This window comes from Anopheles moucheti, chromosome 2 (assembly GCF_943734755.1).
Source record: "Anopheles moucheti chromosome 2, idAnoMoucSN_F20_07, whole genome shotgun sequence".
NCBI lineage: Eukaryota > Metazoa > Arthropoda > Insecta > Diptera > Culicidae > Anopheles > Anopheles moucheti.
The window spans coordinates 94,604,547-94,629,015 of NC_069140.1; the positions used below are offsets into that span (position 1 = coordinate 94,604,547).

General features: G+C 42.7%; 1 protein-coding gene across 5 annotated transcripts in view; it reads left to right on the plus strand.

The window, feature by feature from the left end:
- LOC128298762 (heterogeneous nuclear ribonucleoprotein L) overlaps window positions 1-23,565 on the plus strand; it is a 180,293-nt gene extending 156,728 nt beyond the window's left edge. For all 5 annotated transcript variants that reach the window (XM_053034540.1, XM_053034542.1, XM_053034541.1 and 2 more), the window contains 6 exons: window positions 12,314-12,492; window positions 14,030-14,122; window positions 19,252-19,376; window positions 19,454-19,604; window positions 19,676-19,880; window positions 19,950-23,565. In XM_053034540.1, coding sequence (XP_052890500.1) covers window positions 12,314-12,492; window positions 14,030-14,122; window positions 19,252-19,376; window positions 19,454-19,604; window positions 19,676-19,880; window positions 19,950-20,101 — 905 coding nt within the window. In that variant the 3' untranslated portion in view covers window positions 20,102-23,565. The remainder of the gene's footprint in view (window positions 1-12,313; window positions 12,493-14,029; window positions 14,123-19,251; window positions 19,377-19,453; window positions 19,605-19,675; window positions 19,881-19,949) is intronic.
- Window positions 23,566-24,469: the final 904 nt, after the last annotated feature.

A 24,469-nucleotide genomic window follows, 5' to 3' on the forward strand; every position in this document is an offset into this window, starting at 1 on the left:
TATTTGAAGAATAATTTATTAAATGGGGATGAATTTTCTGCTAAAATTTATTTTGTTTGTGTTTTTGTTACTTGATACTGTTCTTAAGCAAGATATTGTTGTTTTTTGTTTCGTTAGAACGGCCTGGCCGTATCGACTTATTTTACCACGTAGCCGTATAGTCAGTCCTTGCTACGGGGGATTGGTCCGGATGGAACTTTGGTCCGGTCCGTTCGTGTGAAGACCGGCACCGCTACCATCATGCCACCTGGCCGCTCCCAGACACTCATTATGTTTTATCTAAAAATACAATATAGCACTTCATTGGAGCAAGTGTTATTTTTAGGAATAATTTATTAAATGAGGATGAATTTTATTGTTTTTTTTTGTAACTTGATCCTTGGTGGGCATTACCAAATCAAACGTTTTTCGGCTGAAATTATTTCAATATATGTTCTTAGAAGTTAAAATCAAATTGATCTTGCCAGACAATACCGTTGATAAATTAAAAGATTTATCTCATTATTATTTATTTATTTCATTGATAAGAAGAAGATTAAAAGAAGAAGATTTTTAAGAAGACCATTGATCAAAAGAATTTCTTCGCGATGTTTTCTCGCTCAACTCACCATTTGTTATCTGCTGTATTGTTTGATAAATGTTTTGGCTTTCCACATTTAAACAATCATAGACCATATTGTTAACTCAAACTTGTTAGACAATCTGTAAAAGGCACTGCCTATAACAAATGTTTGTGTTTACCGGAACGATGATCCTTCGTCGGAAGAAAGCCATCTTCACGTGGAACCAATTTGCTGATTGCTGCTAGCTACAAATAGAGTAAAACATTGGCTACAAGAAAAACAAATGCCTTCCTTGCTAGTTGTATTGTAGAAGAAACGTAGCATTCTTTACTGGAAACCGAAACACAGCAGGGACTGAAACATTTGGAAGCATCAAGCAACAAAAAATCATTCCTAGACACACATCAGCGTATGGGGCTGGGGAAAAAGTTACCCAAAAACTGCGTGATAGCTCTTTGTGCTGCCCTTGTCGGCCGCAGTGCTTCATTTAAAAATGCTTTCGAAACACTACCAGCTCCGTTCATTCCATCATCTCACCAACTGACAGCCACCAGAAATCGGTCGAATATTTTTCTTATTAATACAGCATCTTCCTTACTTCCCACCGCTGTCTCTGCTCTTGCGTGCTTATCAGTATCTCGCACGGAAGCTGCCCTCGAAAGTAAGTGGGTCAAATGCGTCGTCGTCGATGAGTGGGTACGTGAGCGTTGGTGAGTGTATGAAACACTTACGACGCCGGAAAAGGTATTCCTTACGTACTCGCACGTTTGATTGAGTGGTTTCGAGGGCGCGTTGTAAGAACCTGCTCTCGCTCCTCCGGCGAGCTGGAAGGCATATTACCGGCATTACGGTAGCTGGGAAAACTAACCGTTACGTGTACATTTCCCACCCAAAGGCTCTGCTGCTGCGTGGTGGGGGTGGAAAAGCACGAAATAATTCTAACCGAACCACGCCCACGTCTATCATGCAGGGTTCGCCATTCATTTTGATGCCCGCTTTATGGTAATGTATGTCAATGCCCTAATGGCTGACAATCGGGCTTGCCTGCCGCGGAGAGAGACGCTGAGGGGGGGTGGGAGTGTGATTTGTCGTCGCTAGGATCACTTATCTCGGTGAGACGAACACGAAGAAAAAGAACAAAATGGGATGAAAAATATTGTCCTGTGGGAATGGCAGCAGCTACCGTCTTGATTGAAGCAAGCACATCAGTCCAGCCCTTTAAGTGTGTGCAATTTGTTCGTTTGGCATTTTGCTCTTCGCCCGCAATCGTTTGGAGCAAATAAGCTATTGATAGTAATGATAATGGTGTAGTGAATTTCTGTGTGAGGGTTTTTTTTTGTTTTGGTTGCTGTTGGGGGAAAGCGATGCGTGCTGATAGCGATAGAAAATAAACAGAACCTTTATTATCCCGCCAGCAGACGTAAAAGCATTTCGCTCGCATGAAAAGTGGGTCACTTTCGGTATCAAATGTGCGCGCCCTACACACACACCGGCAATGGCTCGAATGTGTTTGGATTCGGTTACAAATTTAATGAATACATCGCGTAGAAGAAGAGAAAAATACCGACACGCAACGGCTGATCAATGTGCGATAGTATTTCACCATTTCTCAAAAACCCCTGGCTGGCAGCCCGAAACACGACGCGTACGCGAAACGTTGAAATGTTGAACCCAACAAATTGCCCGTCCGATCGATGTACTCCACTCGGAAATTGTTTCAACCGATCATCTTGAAGACGGCGTGGTTCGCCATATGCCCTCTCAACGGTGTGACGTTTCTGCCTGCCTGTCGGTCTTTCGGGAAGGGCGTGCGGACGCGAAATATGATCCACTTCAACGGTGTACGGATGCTGCACTCGCACGATGGAAGAAATTTGCATCCATCATGGGCCATCGTTCGTGCGTCGCCTACCACCAGCTGCGCCTGTGTCTCGCACCACAGAATACAACCCGGTCCTCCCGATCCCGATGGAGTTCCATCCATCTCACTTAAGGGAAAACCGGCGCGGCGTTGTTGCAAAAAGCAGCAGCAGCATGCCGAGCGAATGGCAAAGTTTAATTCATAATTCATCTCGGGACATGTTTATTTATATGAATTTAATCTGATGAACTCGACCGGCCCCCCCGACCGGTGGTGGCGTTGTTGCGTTGCATCGAACGCCGTTGCACAATTTCCACCCCGAGTGATTATTAAAAGCCCCCCAACCCCCTCACTCGCCAAGGAAGGAGCAAAAGAATAAAAAAAAACCCTCCCGTGCGAAACGACAGAAACCGTATGACCATTTATTTTATTTTGATTTATGAACATTATCTGACGGATTATGATGTCGTTTTAATTCATCGACAACATAGAGTATTTTCCCGCAAACAACACACAAACACACACTCGTACTCACGCTCGCTTGTGCAAACGAAGAAAAAGAGCTTTTGCACGAGTCTTGTTTGTTTGTGCGAAACAGTAAAACATGCTGTGGTGAAGTACGATCTTTTTTTTTTCAGCGCCTTTGATTGATGGCTGAAGGGGTTCAGATGTCGGATTGTTGTGCTGTGTGCCCGGTTTGACGGATGGATGATAACTTTACACCATGGTTTTATCAAGTGGTTTGATTCGGGAAATCCCGGGAAAATTAAGCACGAAAGGTCGGAAATGTTCGAGTTTTCAAGCGATGTATTTAAATTCTTGTTTTCCTTTATTAAAGAGAGATAAAGATTAGATGCTTAAGAGGGTAGGTTCTTTCGATTTTTTGTTGCTGAAAACTACCATTCTTAGTTAATTCTTAAGCTGTGTTTCCAATAGGAGGCTTACACATTCAATATTGTATGAAAAATGTGTTTAACAATCACATAAGTTAACATTTTAAAGGCTCTGCCTTTATTCGATTTTTTAAATTTGAATATTTGAATAAATATTTTTAAAATTTTACTCCAATTATGACATTGTTTGGCTGTTGAATCAGTATAAATTTGGTACAGAAGCAATTTGAATTTGTACATGCTTCAACTCCCTATCCTTTTAAAAGTCAAAAGTGTACCTGTAACTCAAGTAGAAGTTATGAAAGTTTCTTCCACTGGTAAAATACGTAGTTTGGTTTACATAATGCTTCCAATCACCTGACAAATTGCGAAAAGAATCTTTTTTTTGCCTGGCCGTTCAATACGTAACTTGTAAAGCCAGGTAATCCAACGAGATCGTGAATAAAGTCGTATTCTTCAGGCAAATAAAAAGACTTCGCAAAAGCGACGTCATTTTGTTCCCGCTCCCAGATATCTTTTTATCAGTCACCAAAGACGACGAGGGTCAAGTTTTTGCACTACCACCCTACCCCTTACTCACTGGAAATACACTTTTTTTTGTAATACTTCCTCACCCCCCTCAAACCAAAACTTCGAACTACAGAAAAAGTGCTCTGGAAGCAATTTGAAAGCCGGATTGAAAACTCTACCCAGTGTCGGGGGTACAATCTCAACTGCAGGATCGACTGTATTTAGGATCAGTGGAAGAGAGAGAGAGATAAAAGAAAGTAAATTTTACACAAAATTATAGCTACGGTGGAATGGAAAGTTTTTCCGTGTGCCGGGTACAACACCGGGTACTAATAAACTCACCAGAAAAGGAAAACACGGTGTCGTGGAAAAGTTTTTCACACCTTTCTATATTCACCGTGCCTAAATCTGTGACCGAAACTTACGCACCCTCCCGTCCCACTCCCTCTCTCTTTCTTTCGTGGACATGCAAAAATGTGACATTTCATTGTGTCACCCGGCGTTTGAGGAGATACGGTTGCTTTTACTTTGTTTTTCCGGCTGTTTTTCAAAAAAACAAAAAAAAAAGGACAGAAGGGAACGATGCAACGAAACAAAAGCAGAATACCTGAGCGTAAGAAACATTACTGTTTTATTATTTCATTCCACGAACTCGCACTTCTGGCAGGGAGAGAGAGAGTCGTTACATGCGCCAGGTGTTATCTTGTTTTATGATCGTTTTATCAACTGCTCGCGTTGGCCGTGTCGGTGTTAAACAAAAGCGGCGAGCACCAGCGCGCGAGGGTTCACTTTTCCTACGCAAAACCAAAAACAAAGCGGGAAAACTGTATTGGCTTTGGCAGATTTAAGCACCCAAGGTTTTACGCAAATTTAATGCACGGTTCCGGCGCTGTACCACCATCCCGGCGCGCGGATTAAGGGCGCGGGCAAAGTTTTTTTTTGTTTAGGGGGGCCTCCATTGCTTCCTACGGGAGCTTATTAACATGTTCTAATCCGCGGAAATCCGCGTCGCATTAGCGGCGGCACGAGAGCGGCCAATTTTCGTGGTCACATGATCATGATGATAAAATTGTGAATTGTCCCTTGCCAGAGAGATAGTTGAACTCAAGAAAAAAAACAAACCACGTCTTTTCTGTCTACGAAGAGCATCGCTGTGTCCGCCGTTCGGTAGAAGTTTTGGTAGAAATTTGGCTTCGTTCGTTTGGCCTTAGGCCCATCGTGTGGTGTGGTGTGCACTTTAAGCAACGTACCGCACTCATGGTACGCGTGCCAAAAACGGGGCGGTACCATGGAAGACAACACTATTCAAATAAACGACGTCAGCACAATTGCCATTCATGCTAAATTTTGCGCTGAAAAATGGTTCACAGTTTAATGTCTTAATGTGTGCCCTCCGAGAAAGGGAGGAGTCTGTGAAAGCGACGGCTCAGCAAATTAATGGTCGCTTCTTGCCATTATGAGTTACGATTGGATGAGCATTCGAATTATGCTAGCTTTATTCATGTATTGTACATTTTTTTCCAATATTCCTATAAGTAATGAACTATAATATCCATTTTAACCACTTTTCCAATGAAGGAAATATATTTTTTTCCACTTTAACACGATGACAGCTTTGTCACCCAATCTATGGGTGACAGTGACTCACGTCATCCCCATTTTGGGTGACAGCAAAATCGCGCAGAGCAAAAACTGCTTTGTTATTTATTATTCACTGCTTGAAAAATATTCTAACCATGCTTTCCAATTTCTGAGGAAACTATTTATTAAGTTCTATAGTTTTAAAATTATGTATCATGCTTTTTTATTTTCTTAATTAAACTTGCTTCAGTCCTTGGCTGTATCCAATCGGTTACTAAATCATAGCCGTTCAATATTACAAGCCATTAATTTTTATTCTCTAAAGAGCGTTGTCCCGTGACAAATAGCTTCTAATTGTTCGCGACCAGGCACAAAACTATCTACACGTGTGCGCCTTTCTCGCCTGGCATCCGTTTGGCTCGACCACAATTTATAGCCTCCGGTCCGGAAGCTTCTCGGGGTGGGTTGTACTATGCAGAAACAGAAACCAATAGCATCCGACAAATGGCGCACAATGGCGGCGGCAACCCGAGAACTATCATCCAACGGGAAGGGAAGGTTAAAGTTTCATCTGTTGAGCCGAACGGGGATGAAAAGGACCCGGCACTACTAAACCAGTAATCAAGTTGCTTGTATTCTCCCACTTTCGCGCACGGTTTGGTTGTTGATTCCTCTTTCGCTTCTTTGTGGCTAACCAATTAATAACACGCGGAATGGTTGCAGTTTGGCGTTTCGAGCTAAAAGCTCCATTCGCGATGCGGTTGCAGTGCTGCAGTCAGTGTGCATAACAGGGGGATAATGTTGAAGGAACATAAATTCAAGCTAAAGCGTAGTTGTACAACCATGCACAAACTTAAACTAAACCGATGTACAATAGGAATGGGTGGGAGCTTAACAAACAAAGCAAAATATAAACGGAAGTTTAAACAACATTTTGTAGCATTTGTAGACCAAAAATACAAAAGGAGTTTGTTTTAACTTCATCGGTGTTTGCTTATTTTTTTTGAAAGCAAATGAATCATTTGCGGGGCATTTGTTCACAGTTTTCAAAACGCATTTGCACTGTTCTCATGATTAGCCGTAACAGTCTTAAGCTACTGTTTCTAAATGTCTGCCCCTGTGTATCTGTGTACCGGACCACCCGTTGGGTCCGTTTGTGAGAAAACTTTTTTAATTTCATTTAAAACGGCCCCTAAACGAGACCATCATCGTCATTCCGTCAGCCGTAGTCAGTGGCCGGGACGGGAATTATGATACCAAACTATCCATTTACAGCAGAGTTTTCTCGTTAGCCCAAGCTCACCTCGGGGCTCCTCTCCCACTCCCTCTCCCACCAAAATGAAGGATTTACCAACAGCTTAAGTTTAACAACGACACTACGAGCCGCTCCACGGTCGGGTTCCACAGCACGATTTGTAATCGGAATCGTCCGGTATGTGTGAAGTGTGTATATGTGTGCCCTTTTTGCATTTATGTTTCCCAACCCCGCCGGTGCAATAAAGCGCAATTTATGTGCTACGTTTCGTGTTGTACCGCCCGCTGGCCTGGGACCGTCTCCGCACGTCCATTTCCGGATGAAGCCCACCCGGCAACGGAGGATCGGTTCACTTCCTGTTTCTGAGCTGTTTTCCACCGGAAGACAACATGCCGGACAGGAGCCAAGGGCTTACACAGAGGGTGGTGGTGAACACAGTAGTGAGTATCATTTCATTAACACCCTGTGATGCGCGGGCGGTGTGGTGCTGGGTGCACCATCCCGGAGTGCAGGTTGGCAAATTATTCAACCGAAACTTACAGCCCCCGCGAAAATCCCCTTCCACAGTGCCGGATTACGGGAGTAACACTTACGCAACACCAAGCTGTGAAGCAATTTAGCAAAACGAGTGCACTTTTGCACGAGTTATCTTCACTGCGGGGTTAGAGGCACCAGGTTTGAGTAACTGGGACACTTTCCGGTGTTCAATTTCCTTGCCATAAAAATAAAATGGGTGAGCAAAAAATATCATCACCACCGAATCGTTCGCGTAAACGATCGCATTATGCATCGACGCGTTTGCTTGTTTAGCAGCAATTGATGAAGGAGCTTCACTTATCGCCGCACATTCACATTCTTTGGGTTAGAGCTACCACGAGCCCCGGACGAGCGAGCGAGCGCGCACGCAAACTGTTGCCCTGTTGCTGAAGCCCGCGCGGAACGTGATGCTTTCCGTCTGCACGGGAAGATAAATGCAACGGTTGTTACTTCCGTGCCAGCCCTCCCGCAGCGCTACGCTGTGAAGTGTAGCGAAGGGACGTGATTTTTACGAAGCTTAAACTGACTTGAAAGTCGTTTACTACTGACGTCCTTTCGGTGTGCTCTTGTGTCCAGCAAGCGTTTTGCGGGGAGGGGAAAGAATGGGAAGGGTGTGTGCAGGATGTAGAATATGTTAGCTGCTGCAACTTAAGTGTCACTCAAGTGGAGTGCTTGAGGAAAAAAACGGGAATGTGATGTGTGGTGCATAATATGTCCGAAGTAGTGGTTAAAAACACCCTAGGGTGTGTCCTTCTTGAAACGCTACGAAACATCTCTTTTTGGATGCATCTCGATGGAGCATTTCCGTGTTTTACCCTCGGCCCTTGATTATGTTGGTGTGATTGGTATCATGTTTGACATGGTTTTTTTTAAGTCAGGGAAAATTTAGATGAAATGAAAGAGTATCGGGCTATTAAAGTCTTGTAAACGACTCTTTGCTATAATTGATGCTATAATAGCATAATCAGGCAAGTCAAACAGAACGTTGGTTGATTGAATTGCACGGATAAACAATCCTAGGAATGGAATGACAGCAATAAAAATAATAATTTGCTTTATTTTATTTTAAAAACTATTCTGATGTCAGTATTATTACACTCTGTCATATCGAAAGATACGTTGATTTATTATTTACACTCCTACACTAACTGTTTATTTGACAGTACGCGGGAGTTTTAGTACAAAACAAGTCTGGCTGAGTGTCACAGTGCATTTGACAGCTAAGTAACGTATATGACAGCCACATGACAGATGTCACATTTGTCAGCTTTAAGAGTTCGAATTGGATGAATTTAATCTTAAAAATATGCTATTTCCCTTAAAAAAATTATGTGTACTAAATAGCTACATTAGAACATCAACCAAAAACTACATGAATTATCGCATATTTGTGTCAGTTTTAGAATTATACGCCTAATGTAATGCCACTTCACCTTTGCCGTTAAACTTATTTGCCAATTTCCGAATAAATTATGCGAAACATGCCCCATTCATAGCAAATGAATTTTACCATTCACAAAACATACATTCGCCAAACGAAGGGAACAAAAATGATAAGCGGATTTTGTAAGATTTTGCATGCTTCCGGGCGCACAATCAGAGATTGCAAAGTAACAAAATGTGGGTAGAGTGAGTCCTTTGCTCTTCTTCAAGTGTCATTCCCCAAAAAGCCTCTTTCCGGTTCGCACAGCAGGGAAGAAACAAGCTTATTGTGGTTTATTGTGCCGTTGTTTTGTCTCTTTTGACCCTAGCTTTTTTCCGATTGCTCTTCCTGTTTTTCATCGTGTTTTTTTTTTGTTTTTGCTTTACCCGCTCATCACGTCCTGCACTCAACGGCTTACCAGTTTCGGTGCATAAAAACGTGTGTACTTCCCGTTTGGCAACCGAAGGAGGTCAATTGCATGGGCGCACACACACACACTATCTCATAGAATTACTTGTAAACACAATTTCCTACTACCGACTAGAGGGGTTCCGTGTTGGTCTGTGCTTCTACCCGAAAATGGGATCTTTATCCTAAAGAGAGAGAGAGCGAAAAGGAAACTCCGCCTCATATCAAAAGCTCCTTTTATTTTGTAAAATAAACCAGTAAACGTATTCGGTGTCGTATGTGAGAAACTTTTCAACGCTTTCCACGTGAACACAACACGACGCAGCACGTGATGTGATTGCGGAGCAAAAGTTTTGCTCCCCGATAGTGAAACCTCCAAAAGTGGTCAACTTTAGTTTTACATTTGTGTGGCTCTGTTTGAGGAGTGCTCCACGTACGAGTTGTAATGCTTTTCACCATAAGTTGGCAAAACACTTCATTAAAATTGTTTGTGTTGCGGGATTTGTTTTGTGGAAAATATGTTTATTCCGGGGGGCAAAATTTTTGACGATAGATGCTATCGAAAGGGATGAGATTTTCCCCAATTACTAAAATATAAATTTTATTTTTGTAGATCATGGCGATCTTTCTCTCGTATCTCGTATCTAAGTGGCAATTTCGTTTATATTTCAAAGTTATAAACTCGGCATGTTATCCGCAGTGATAACTGTGAATAGCAGAATTTTCCCTGGTTTGTTTTGTGAGCTGCTTAATCCAAAAAATAATACTCTCAACTCCAATCGCATATTCCATTTATTTATTTAAACTCGTTTTGTAGTTAAATAAAGCTAGAACACATCACCACGATGTGACCACTCGATTTCCTGTTTCGCTTTTCGTCACCTTCTCAAAAAAACAACGCACCTTCGCTATATACTCAAAACTCAATTTGCTTTCGTTTCACTCGCACCGCACGTTGCTGCTCGAAAGCGCACAAACTATCGCCGGGTGTACACTTTTTTCCCCGTAAATGGAGAAATAAATTCTATCTCTTGTTGCGTTCAATTTGCGATAGGGAAAAGTGTATCTCCCCTGCATTAATGCACTCACGCTACTACGATCGACTACTGGTCCGTCCATGCCCCAGCCTTTCTGCATTTGGCGTGTTCGGTTCCTTTTGCGATCGAAAAATTGGACCGAATTCGGTGTCATGTTACGGTGCGCTTCGGGGTGCAAACGTGACTCGATCGGTGACGAAATGGAAATAAATTGTTTCCCCCCTTTCCACCACCTCCCTGTTACCTACTTGTGGACCACCGTTTTCCATAGAGGTGCTCTCCAAAAAGTGATTCTACGGCTCCACAGTCCGTTGTCGGTGGACCAATGTTTTTTGGGAGTGTCGAACAACTTCAATTTCAACACAAGAAGAAGCAAAAAATACTCAAAAACGACACAGCGTTGCGTGAAACCCCACTTGAACGCGAAATCAAACGCGTTACGGATCCGAATCGGAATGCGGTAACCTTTTGATTCACGACGATCTGCCACGCGCTGATGTGATTGAATGGAGGATTTCTAGCTTCTGGTTTTTTTGTGTGTGTGGGGGAACAAAAAATCCTTCCAGCGAAAAGGGGAACAAAAAGCCAACCCAAAAAAAAAAAAAAGGATTGCAAAATGAGTGAAACATTTCAAGAGCGCAAGCGGCCGTATGGTGATCGTCCTGCAATACACTGGGCGCGAGTGCAACAGTTTCCCGCACCGTTTGATTGATGGATTGATCGCTGCTGGGGAAGGTATTTTGTTTATCAAACGCGCCTCGTTCGGCCGTTCCGTGTGTGTGTGTGTGTTTTGGGGCCAGCTGCCCAGTGTTTGGACAGACAGGGCCAAGCGGGCAAAAGAAACTATTTGTCGAGTGCCACCGTTGTTGTTGGCAGCGTAACGTGTTGAGGTTGGTTTTGGCAATAGTGTTTTCTGTTTTCCTTTTGGTGCTTTATTAATTTTTTGCTACGCCTTCCGTAGATTGACGTTTGTGCGCTCGTTCACGTGCACGGGAAGCATTGAAGCGTAGTAGAAATTGTTTCTAAAAAGTATTTACCCCACCATTGGGTCATACAAAAAAAAATCCTTGTTGGGAAGCAGAAGAAAACTACCGACAAGCAACAGATTTGTTTTGCATCACCGTGATGCTATACGGTGCAAGAAACCAACGTTAGATTTTAAACGTCTGAAATTAAATCGTACATCATTTATTTTGCAACACCTTACACTTCCGACACCAACAACCCACGGATATAAACGATTATACACTTCCGAAAAACAAACAAAACCAACTGGCCCATGAGATGAACGAACACTTTGGAATGCAATATCGCTTCCGTGCAAACAACATCATCCATCTTCCGGCTACCCACCCGGTTTACCGGTCGGTCGTCGGGTAAGGATTAAAACAAATGAACCCTTTATAAACTTCAACGTTTGGGTGACCGATTTTTATCATGATTAAGTTACGACGTCGACCACCATCCCAAAATACCGTGCAACTGGCACTATCCCATTCGTCGCTGCAAAACCGCACAATTAACTATGGCCACTACCCGCCTGGTCGGTCCCTCGTGTGCTCGTCTAATCGCAGATAGATCCGGCAGCACTGGGGGAATCCTTTTCTTCAATGTGCTTTTCTGTGTTTTTTGCTTTGTTCTTATACTCCTCACCGTGGTCTCGGATATCAGATCGGTGAATGGAACTCGGAGCCAGACACACAGCGCTCTCCAGTGACAAATCGTTCGTTCGCGTTTGCACGGTTCGTTTTTAAGTCTGGCGATTTTTAGTTTGTGCTAGTTGTGCCACGAAGCAGCCTCGGTAAAGGAAAAGTTTTGCCTGCAAATAAAAGCAAAACAATGGAACGAAATGGTGCTGAGTGTGGTGTGTGTCCCGGGCTGTGCGGAGCAAATGAGAAACGTTTCATCTTTCTTTCGCACAGGACTTTGGACACCATTCGTGTCTTCGTTCGTTTCAATCTTATTCCAATTTCAACATCATCATGCACGACGGTGCTTCCCAACCGGATAAGAGATCATTGCACTTGCGTTTGAGCAGTGTCAGGAGTGTAGGATTACCATCGTTTTTTTGTTTTTTGTTTTTTATCTTTCCACTTACCATTTCCCTGTAGTTCTGTTAGCGACTCCACTGGTAGAACACATTATTTAACGATCCCGGCGCCAGCAGGGACGTTACCGATAAAACGTCACTAAAAGATAAAATAATTTTTTCCGCCATTTTTATTCTTTCCAACCCCTGGTCTAGAACCTGCTCTGCTGGGCGCCGGTGGAGGAAACGGTTTTCCACCGAACTTTTCACCACCGGACTTCCATCCATCGGAGAACTGGAAACCGGCCGCCGCCGGTACGCATGTCGGTCTGATGAAAGACCCACCGTTGCCCCGCAATGGACCCACCAACTTCATCCAACCAACACAACAACAGGTACGTGCCGCTTTTCCTCTACCATCGGAATGTATTCCCTCTCAGGTTTCACTTCAAACAATTTCTTATTTGCAAAAGTACACCGTTGCACGTAAACGAACACCGATGCAGCGTAAATTGGGAACAGCGAAACTGCGACCGGATTGGTTTCGAAATGCAATAATTCGGTCAACGCCGCACAATTGTGCCCGGGTTTGTTATTTCAGACAAAATATTCCCTGTTTTATTCATGTCCCCGTTGTCGTGCGTTAATCTCGCATGCCACTCGCTGCGCAAAGCATTAAAGTATTTAAAAAGTGACGGCAACTTTGTCGCCTCGATTCAGTGTAAACAACTGGATGTGTCATTTTTTATTTCAATATAAATTTTAAATTTTCCTTTCGCAAGCTATAAATATGGAGACGCATGGTGTTTTACGATAAATTAATGCGCCCGATGGGTATGCAATGCATTTTGAATTTTGTAGAGTTTGAGAAATATGAGAATAATATAAATCTATGATAAACGATCTTCCGAAAGCTTGAAATATAATTTGTTGTTGATATTTGTAAAATGGAATTTTTCTTCATGTCTTTTTTTAACTTCTTTTTCTCAAGCGAATAGAAAACTTCCATTTATGATGTTTTTTTGTCGCTAATTTGCAAAGTGTACAAATTTCGTTCGTTTTCGCATTTTTGACAAGTTTTACATGCCACAATTTTATGTATTTTATGCAATAAATACGGTGTCGCGTGTTAAATAACGAATAATATTAATTAATGGAGACGCATGGTGTTTAATGAAAATTCAAAGCGTCTGATTAGTATGATGCTAATTTCGAATAATAGTTCTAAAATGCGATCTTTTTTTAACAAAATAAACTTTGTTTCAATTGATTATGTGTTAGTTGTTTCGTCATGGAAATAATTTTACAGCTTAGTTCTGTTTTCAAGAAAGAATACAATTTCCTTCTTGAGCAATAAACATGGAGACGCATGGTGTTTTACGACAATGGTCCGCACTGGCGGGTATATAATATATTGCTCCAAATTCTATCATTCGGTTTATCACATATTTCATAGAAGACAAGTGGTTTAATAATTTGCATTATTTTTTTACGATGTGTTTTCTTGATAACGAACTTGATTTTTGCCCTATCAAAGAGAACTTTTTTTGTTTTTTTATGTAATGGAGAAGTTTCGCATTCTCTCTGTCTTTCACAATCTCATTCATCATCTATTTTGTGACAACATAAGTTTCCGTTTTCGATTGTCCCACTCAACTTCAGCTCAGGCGTTCTTTATCATTTAATTAAATCTTATTCGTTTTTGCGGTGTACGAATCGTATTGCAGTGCACGGCACGCTGTAATTGTGCCATCCACGGGATGATATTCATCGATGATGGTGTTCCAATATTCCTTTCGATCGCTTCAACTTTTGGAGTATAGCTATCGGGCGAATAAATCTAATAAATCCTCGCCGACATTTCATGTGACGTTACATTTTTTATTCATCGTGTTCTTTGTGTTTGTTTCTCCCCGTTCTTTCGCAACCCAGGGCGCAGTGATGATGGTTTACGGACTCGACAATGGAACCGCCAACACCGATAAGCTTTTCAATCTGTTCTGCCTTTACGGCAACGTAGTGCGGGTAAGTAAAACTGGCTCTTGTGTTAATGCATAGCATGTACTCGGTTATTCACCAGCGTGGTTACACGAAACACGGAAACAAAATATAGCAAAAGAGAAAACACGCGAAATGAAGCGCTGTTTTAAGTGTGATACAGTCAGTATGATTATTTTTATAAACATTCAACTCGATATCACACCTTTTGGCGAAATCGTAAAAAAAATCGCATGTCGCCATAATTTAGCACAAACCCTGTTTCGGTCGTCCACCCAACGATCAACCCTACGAATTATGCGCAAAGCATACAAACACACATAGAACGAACCAACAAAAAAAGTCTAGCAAATGGTGACTAATTAGTTCACATTTTATGGCCTGTCACTCACGCGACTGTCAGACCATTCGGCGGGTGCGAGTGAAGCGATTTGCTTGCAATTTTCTACCGTTCTTTTTCCCTATTTCAACTAACTCAAGAACAAGTCTAATTGGGCAAATAGAGATGGACGGATGGTGGTCCGTCCCCCGCTGCCCTTCATAAATCACATCAATCTGTGTGCGCGGTGGTTGTGGCGCATGTGTACCGGATTGCTGTGAATCTGTGCTGTAACGGAATGCTAAACCAGGAATAGGATTAGCTCACCGTTGAGTCAATCGGTTGGAATTTGATCCGCTGTTTTAAGGGTGCAAAACATTGGTTCGTGATTATGAGGCATGTACGTACGGTTTTTTTTTGTTTTCGAACAAGGTCGAAGAGCACTTCAACGTGCGGCTTTCGGTAAAGATTATTTAGGGTGGGAAAAATGTAAAAAGTGCACTGGTTGTGTGTGTGTTTACAATACCTTCATCCCTATAATCATTTACCCCAACAAACTAACAATTGCTATTTTCTTTTAAACTTCATCAGCTGGGTCAATTTATTATATAAGTAAATTTGATTATGTATATTCCAAACCCTCCTTTACCATACCCTTCTTTTGATCACGTTTGTACACATTCATCCCTTTTTTTGTTCTGATTTTCCCCTCATAAAAACCACAACAGCTTGCATGCAAATTACGGTTTCCTGAGCACGTTTCTCATAAGATATCCTGATTGTCCCATCAGGAGGGTACGCAGCCCTTTTACTACTATTCTCTACGCGTAGCTGACTGTGACTGTCGAACGTGGTTGTGGAATTGTAAAAGTGTTCGCTTTGAAGTACCACACCACAGCAGTCTGACGGTGGTCTATCGGTGCAATTGTGCAATGCTTGCAATGAAGGACAACATGACATGAATTAACACAGCCGACAGCCGACAGCGCAGAGCAGAAGCGCAGATTCGCCAACAAAACCGTACCTGTTTTGTTTTTACTGTACGGTGCTGTCTTTTCAATTCCACTTTTCCATGCATTTCAATTTGTTTGCGAAAAGCGAAACTGTGCCTATTAGAGCCGTTTTTTTCCTTGCCTCTTAAAATGACGAAAAAATATACTCACAGCGCTCACTCTGGCTTTTGGAAAGTGATGTTCTGGGGTGCAAAAAAAAAATGGCGCTACAGCAGAGCACCAGAATATAGATTGAATAACTAACCAACCAAGCCATCAAGGGGGAGAGAAAAACGAATACGCGCACATGACAAGCGTTAGATTCAAAAAATTCGTTTCCAACTGTCATGTGGAGAACCACCGGCGCGCGCGAAGATTACGAATGTGGGAAAATACCCCAATAAAATGAAACGACACTTTCCCGGGAAACCATACTCGAGAGGAAGAAAATTCTTTCCCCGTACTAACTGTCAGTTCAAGCTGGTTCACTTCCGGCCGGTTTTCGTGAAAGCGTTTGCGGGGTTCACTCTTTTTTGCTCGCTCTCTCTCTCTATATACACCTTGCCGTCACCTTGGGCGACAATAAGATGACGATGGTGATAGTACAAATGTTCCAATGATGAATTCTCTGCGCATTTCGGTGTCATGAAGCAAAATTCGTTGTGTCCATTTATGAAGCATTTTCTTCGGCTGGAAAATGCAATTGTCCAAAAAACTTCAACCATTATTGCTTTTGCCGGGTTTCGGGTTTTTGCATTTTAGACAAAAAATCCCTTTCGAAACTGACATCTTGCGCCGGTGTCGCCAATATTCCACGATAACCGCAACAGATGGTGATCGTAAAAATTGGTTCTATGGGGGCTTCTTCCGGTATACCGACAGAAGATTGAAGTGAAAACTCCTCTTAAAAAATACCCACACAAACACAAACGCGTGTGTGGGGGTAGACTGCTCCAATACTTAAGCCTGAAAACGGTACGTTAAGCGAAATGGCACTTGCTTGCCGAATGGAAATCTCTGTTCTGAAGGGTGAAGAGAAAGAAAAACGCTCGGGAAAATCGGTAAAGACACAAAAGCACATCAAGCACTCGGCTATAACGGTCGGAAAGTCGAAAACGGAAAGAAAAGGAAATAAAAAAACACGAAAACGAAAACGAAGCCGGGGAAACAAAGCACGCAGGCAAGGGGAAAATCGAATGAAACAAAAAAAAAGTTCGGTACAATAAAACGACTCATCCCGGTTTTCCCAACTATAAAACGGGGTCTTCATTGCGCCGTTCGTTTGGGATTTTTTTATGCAACTTCAAACCCCACACACCAGCTGGTACTTAAATCTCCTCCAGATGGAAGGTAGATGAACGAAACGGTCGGATACGCTAGGTGAATAACGAAAAAATCAACACTCGCGTGTAATATTTGCGAATGATCTCGTCGTATCTTTGTGTCGTAAGTCGATTGAGTGCACGTTTGTGTGTGTGTGTGTGTGTGTGTGTGTGTGTGTGTGAAGATTTTCAATTCCTTCGACCGGACTTAATCTTTGCGAAAGGGGGAGGAAACTTTTACCCCCAAAAATGCGTCATCTGGCTGAAAATGGAAACAAAAGCACGGATCTGCTTGGGTGAAAAACTTTTGGGCTGTGAGTTTTTACGTACGCTGGTAAAACTTGAACGTATGACTACATTAAGCTCTGGCCGCGTTCTTCTACACACGATGGCAACGGGAACAAAGAAACTCCCAGTGCAAGCCAATGCGCTTAAATCGTCTTGATCGATGGATCAATTTAGAAGCGTAATGCGCTTGCGGAAATAAAAATAGACAGAGCAGTGGCACTATCACTACCGGGCAAAAAAACTTGTTCCACCGAAAACATAGGAAAACATCTAGAAAGAACGTTCCGTGAGTTCTGTGAGCTGCATCAGCCAGCGTCATATCCATCCGGCCATAAAGCACACCCCACCACCACCACCACAGCGCGGTACACTTTTCCGAAACAATAACAGCTTCGATGGGTACATTATTCTTCTCCGAGTGCTTGGGAGTCACTCTAACGGCTGTAACAAATCAAACACGAAAATCGATGCAACGGCCATCGTATCTTCAGTAGATTTAAATAAAAAACGCGTTTTTTTGGGGTTTTTGCTTCAACACCCCATAACGACAGCTCTGTCGCTGCCGTAGTGATGCCTTCGGCTCACGACCTGGTGTCCTGTGTGGGAAATGCGTGCTGTGTGATGCTAAACGCACGACTGGCATAAGTACGCACCACGCACTACCAGGCCCCACGATTCGCTGAGTGCGAATCATTTCAATCACAATGATTTATGCCCAAGTGAGCGCTTTCGCACTTCCTGTCTGAAGCAGCCACAGGAGACACCCATCTGGGTGTTGTTTGGGACATTAGAAACAAAACCAGGACCAACCTAAAACAGCAAAAACAAAACAAAAAAACCGACAAAATTCCCATCAAAAAACAATGCACGACGATACGCCGTGTTCCGAGGTACACACGACACCGCTGCGATACGGAAGAGTGACGGCATTCTTGTAACGCTTCGATCTCAATGGCCCCCGGGGAAGGCCCAACTGTTCCAAGTCAACCCCGAAAGCCGGGCACCATCAAGCGGAAAATGGGAGTTGAAAATAGCCTCGGACGAGACGGACCGATAGCTACCTAGATTGGACGTCACCCAGCGATAGTGCGATTGGAGTGAACCGAGAGGGTACGGGGGGGGGGGGGGGGGGGGGGGGGGGGGGGGAACACGGAATCGGGGCAGAATAATTAATTTCAATTCCCTTCCCGATGGTACTACCCGGTACGATCATGATAGCACTTTAGCCAATGATCGTACGCTGGGTTTTTGCGTACTAGACAGCACACATTCCATCCACCCAAGAGACGGTACGATCCGGACCGGGTGTGTGAGGAATTCTATTTCGTTCCGTTGTTATTTTCTGGGAAATGCCGGTCATTTTTTGTGGCTTCGGTTTGTGTTCATTACGCGCATGAATGCCACGGGCGGCACCATGGCACTACAACAACAGCCAGAACATTCAAAAAAAAAAACACCTATTCGAGATGCCATTCGTGTTGTAATGCTGCTTTCAAACCCACCGATGAATGATGCGATGGCCGTTTGGATGGCACTGTTGACTAACAATGGCAAATCCACGTGTGCCATAACCAAAGATGAAAGTGCCAACATTTCATTGCTGACTAATTGGATTTAATGAACCTGTTTGTAAAGCAATTCAAGGGTCGCTTTAAAAAGATTTCTTCGAAGAGATTTTCGATTGTAATTTGTATTCTTATTTCACTCTGATGGAAAAGGGTGCTTTAATAGAAGGGTTACCTTGTGTACAATGAACCTTAAATAAAGACAAAATGGTATCATTCAGCTCAAAGGTCCAACCCATTTGGCTTAACGTTGGCTCCGAACATAACACCGGAATAAAGTAATCCATGCGTATTTCCATTTTCTCCATCAATGCATTTGGAATTTTCCATATTTACAGGGAGGAAAAGCGTTTTCCCTATTAAATTCATTATAGCCCAGCTTGATATGAGTGTAATGCCTTCCCGGTAATAGATTCATAATAGATACACATTACACGGGGAAACAGTTTATGCCGATCCGAACAAACATTTAATTTGCGCAGAGCAACGTTGAAACGGGAATTACGAACGTGCGAGCACATAATTATTCTCGCTAATGAAGTCAAACATTGGTGTAATGACATATAATTGGAATTCTCGCTGCTACCGAGAATTGAAGGCAAATAGGTGTGATAATTAATTTGCAGCTTAACAAATGTACATTGTGCACATGTTCCAACTCCATTTGCAGATAAAGTTCCTGAAGACCAAGGAAGGTACCGCCATGGTCCAAATGGGTGATGCCATCGCAGTCGAACGTTGCGTCCAGCACCTGAACAACATTCCAATCGGAAATGATGGCAAAATTCAGATCGCGTAAGTTATCATACCACGCGTCATTCGCCTTCTGGATATTGTGCGCAAGTTTTAAAGAACCTCTCGTTTTGGTTTAGATTTTCCAAGCAGAACTTTTTGTCCGAGGTCACAAACCCGTACACCCTGCCGGATCATACGCCCAGCTTCAAGGAATACACCGGCTCGAAGAACAACCGTTTCCTGTCGCTGACGCAGGCAAGCAAGAACCGCATCCAACCGCCAAGCAAGGTGAGCGGCATGTTTGAGTTTGAGGGAGAGACTATATTACCAATACTTGAACCTGTTTCTCTTTCGCCCAGATTCTTCACTTCTTCAACACACCGCCAGGACTAACCGATGAGCAGCTGATTGCTGCGTTCAGTAGCAACGATTGCCACCCGTCGCAAGTACGCATGTTCCCACTGAAATCGGAACGCTCCTCGTCCGGGCTGGTTGAGTTCCCGAGCGTCGCCCTAGCCGTCCAGGCCATCATGAAGTGCAACCACACCGCCATCGATCACAAAGGTACGAATGAATGCGCCGCTCACGGAACAACATTACCCCTAACAAACGCGCGTTTGCTCACGTTTTTAGGCACAAAGTTCCCGTTCATCATGAAACTCTGCTTTTCGTCGTCCAAAACGATGAACGGTGCGTGGAATAACGAGAACATCGAGAACATGAAGCAGGGTTCCGCCGTCCCAACGACGCCCGGTGCCGAAGATGAGCCGATGCAGGCGCGATAAATCGATCGCGCACCACACGCTGCACCGGGCCCGATGCTTTTCGATGAGCCTGTATGCTGCGGTCCCGCGATCCTCGTGCAAAACCGTGTTTTGATGGAACTACGGGTTCATCCCTGTGTGTTTTGATGTGATGACGAATGAGACGAACAGAAGAAGAACAGAACAGAAAAAAGAAAGTAACCGATATTAATGCATGCAAAAATCTAAACCCGGAGGTTTCGCAGGTCGATCGCAATTTCATCCTCAGTCAACAAATTCATCACCATTCATCGTAACCAATCACCATCGTATTTCTGTCAAGTGCAGCATCCTAGTTGCGGCCACCATCTCACCTTCCACAAGCATCGCACGTCGCGCTCGTTTGTGAGCGCGCGCGTGCGTTGAGGAGTAACGCAAAAAAAAAAACCCCTCATCTCGTCTATCCATATTGCGCTACACAGTAGAGTTAAGCTGAACCAGCTGAAAACCAGCTGATCGAATGTGAGTACGTGCAGTTCTCGCAAATAGGATTGTAAAACATGGCTTTGCAGATAATGCCACGCTGCACTCGTTCGTTCGTTCTATGATGAGCGCAAGGATTCGTCCAGTATAGGATACAAGTAATGGTTAGATTGTTTAATTTTATTAGCAACACAGCCGCAAACATGGAATGGAATGGCGCAACACGAAAGTAAACCACCGGAAGATGATAGTGAAGATTGACGAAATGGACGACCAAGCGCAGATGAGGGAACACCCTTACACTACTTAATCAATGCCGGAACCCCACAGACGGCCTATTGGCTGTACCATGGCGGGCAAACCAGTAGCAGAAGCATGTCTCTCGTACGGGAAGCATGCTGGATATTTTAGCCCCTCGCTCTCATTTTCTTTACCGCTTTACAATCGAATCCCACATCATGCAACAATCGTCACAATCAACTAGAAAAGAAAAGACTAGGAGCTGAAATGAGAAAGGAAAGGATAAGCTGTGCGAGAAGATGATAAAACTAAAAGCGAAAGATAACGACAACAAAAGATACCCAATGGGCGGCAAACGAATGAAAGCTTTGAAACCAAAAAAAAACAAGAGAAGGAAAAGATAATAAGGCGCTGCAAATGGAAACAAATCAACCGGCGATGGCCGGACTGGCTTTCGCCAGCAATAAGAAACTTCGCTCCCCGGATGGTTTGCAATTGGCGCAAGGTGGCGCATCAGTGCGTCGTGTGTTCGATTTTTAGACAATTAAGTAAGAACAAACACCTAACTTTTAAAACCTTCTATCTGTCCACTTGTCACCTTATATCCCAAATGTTGTTATCCTCGACAAATTTGTGCTTCTTGTTTTGCCGGTTAAATTAATCTCCATTTATCCAGTTCTTTACCTGTATTGTTAGCATGATCATGTTTCGATTTTTGTAATCCTTTCTTTCCTTACCCTGTGAGCCCTTCTTAGGTACATTGATACAACAACAAGAGAAAAGACATTATTTATTGTTTACTAATTTAGAAGAAATTGCGTATGAATCCGGTTGAGAGTTGAAAAAGGAGGCTAGAGTACAATGGATACGTAGACGAGAGAGTATATGAACAAAAAACGCCTAACCGACAGGGGGGCACCAGCTAGTAAGGATAGTAACAATTGTAATGTGCAATGCTCTGCCCTCTCGCTCTCTTCCTTTTGGTCTTTTTGCTCGGTCTCGCCTTTTCTCTTTCTCTCTCTCCCGGTACGCGTGTTTGTGATGAACGGAATGCGTGCTGATGGGGAAAAGTCCTTTAATGGTTGAGTCCATCATGTATGAACGAGATCGTGTGCGCAAGATCATGTTTGTTTGTGTGCTTACTTTGAGTATGTCTGCCTGTCTGTATACGTTAGCGAATTGGTTTGCAAGCAGGATTGTATTCAGTTGTTCACTTTTTTCTTGGTTCTCTCGATAGTTTATAGTTCAGGCAAGATTTCGTGGAATGGGAATGTGTAGAATGTAATGGAAAGCAAAAAGCAAAACGAAGATTTGCAATGGGGAAAACTGGCATCTAAAAAAAGGAGCAAATTATAGATAATAACATTTATGATATGTTAAGAATCTATCTTAAAATGCAAACAAGCGTGAGCAGTTGTATAAGCTAGAAGGAAATGATATTGCAATACTCTATGCGCACGAAACGCAAGGCGAGGTAGAACAATCAATGCGGTGAACACTTGAACGCAAAACAACAACAACAACACACTCACACTTACATACACACTAATATTAACAAATAATACACACAGACACAAACACCCTCCGTTCAGTTCGGTTTTGTTTCGTAAGCTGTGCAAAATAGTTTCGTTAGCCTCAAAGCAAAACATTGATGAACGCCAGCAGCAGCATTGGGAAATTCAATCAAACAAGCAAACCACACAATCGACAACGAACAACAACATACTAAATCAGTTACACTGGGTAAACGTAAAATGGCAAGTCGAGACAAAATTCATTAAATTAAGATACATATATTTGTTTAGTACCTTTAAGAAGTTCACTTGTGTCCTTAGTTTTTATGTGTGAGCTACATACTTCCCGCTCATGCATACGTATGCGCAGGCAAACGAATCAAAACAAACTTCTCTCACACACCCAGGTACACGTACAGCAAGAAACACCCCAAAACCCAAGGCACGGCCCAAGCGTAGAGGCTATACCAGCGCAAAAAAAAAACAATACAATACACACACGTTGCAGCATAACATAACAAAACACCACTTATTAAAAAAAACATAAACCAACACCACCACCAATCACCACCAATCACACCGCACCAAAACGCACCGAAGCCGCCACGTTTCGTGGACATTTACTGCGGAACCAAAAATCAAACAAAAGAAGCAAATCGCAAAAATGATCCAGAAACATCGCCGAATCCAAATGCGTAACGATTCTTTTGTTCACTAAATCATCCTCATTTATCATCATTGTTGTTTTTTTCTTCTTCTCTTTTCGTTTTGATAGTGTCGTTTAACTCTTATGTTACTAAGCGTTAGGGCGTTTGATGTATAAGACAATTTGTTAGAGCTTTTTTATTATTATTATTATTATTATTATTATTATTATTAACTATTACGATTACTGTTTAGCTTTAGTTTTAGTCGCTAGTGCAGCAAATCGTGTATGAGTTTTCGTTTTTTTTAATTTACTCACTCTTTGGTTTTGTTCGAGTAAAGCAAAGGAAAAACAAAACGCTGTGAATGGGGGTGTGCAAAAGTTCAAACAATACACAACACAAAATTCCTCATCACAGCTGGTAGGGGATAAGCAAAAACAAAAACCTGCAAATGAGACAAATGTGCAATCGAAGGTACTTTACTATCCAAAAGGAGTGAACGATGTTTAATTTCCTTGTTTTTTTTCTGTTTAGAATGTTTTTTTCTTTGTTTATTTAAGTTGAACACTTTCTTTTCGTTTCATATTTTTTATTGTTTCAATAAAGAATAGGTGAATTTTCATTTGGATTTGTTACCGTAGTAAATGTGGAAGGATAATATCAGCTTCTTCGCGATTGTCGACTGTAGAGAGAGTGTCGGAAAATGCGGGGAAAGATCCGGAAGAAACTTTGGCGAAATGAATCGACCACGAACATCTGAAATCGAACCTGAACTTGCATCCACCACCCGACCCCAAATCCAATCTAACGATCCTTGCGATCTCCTCCATCCCGAAACTTAACGACACAGCTTTGTTCTTTTATTTTTAGATTGGTTTTTATCCCCTCCATTTCTTCAGAATCTACATATCCTAGCGAAATTACTCAACCGCGAAGGTGCGCCAATGGCATAGAAGATTACAAAAAGAAAACAGCGGGATAGGAACCACACTAGAACGATTGCCGAAGAACCGGACAACCCGAACCGTATATTTGGACGAATCTTTAAGACGACACCCTGAGTGGGTACGGGCGGGCCTATTACAGAGAAGGCCCCAGAGAAAAATTATACACCTACTTATATTTACACATGTAAAAGAAGTAAAGACATTAGTAGCATGTAAGCGCAAACGAATTCGTGGTGCACCACCAGTTCGCGAATGGGGGGAAAACCCTTCGGAGCGGACAGTTCCGGTTCTCCTGAGCCCCTGTACTACGGTGCAGGAAATGCGCAGGGTGCTCGCGCGTGAGTGTGTGTGAAACAAATAATCAATAATAATAATAATGTATATGGTGGTCCAATGTTGAAATAATATCATTTTACAGCTAAAGGAAAACAAACAGAAACCGTATCTTAAACGAAAAACGCAAAACAAAAAATCCGTAGACAAAATGAGCGACAAAAACGTTCAGCAGAGGAGGGTTAAATCAGGAGAGAAACGAAATGTGTTTTACGGAAAGACGGCATCATGGTTATGCACGGAACA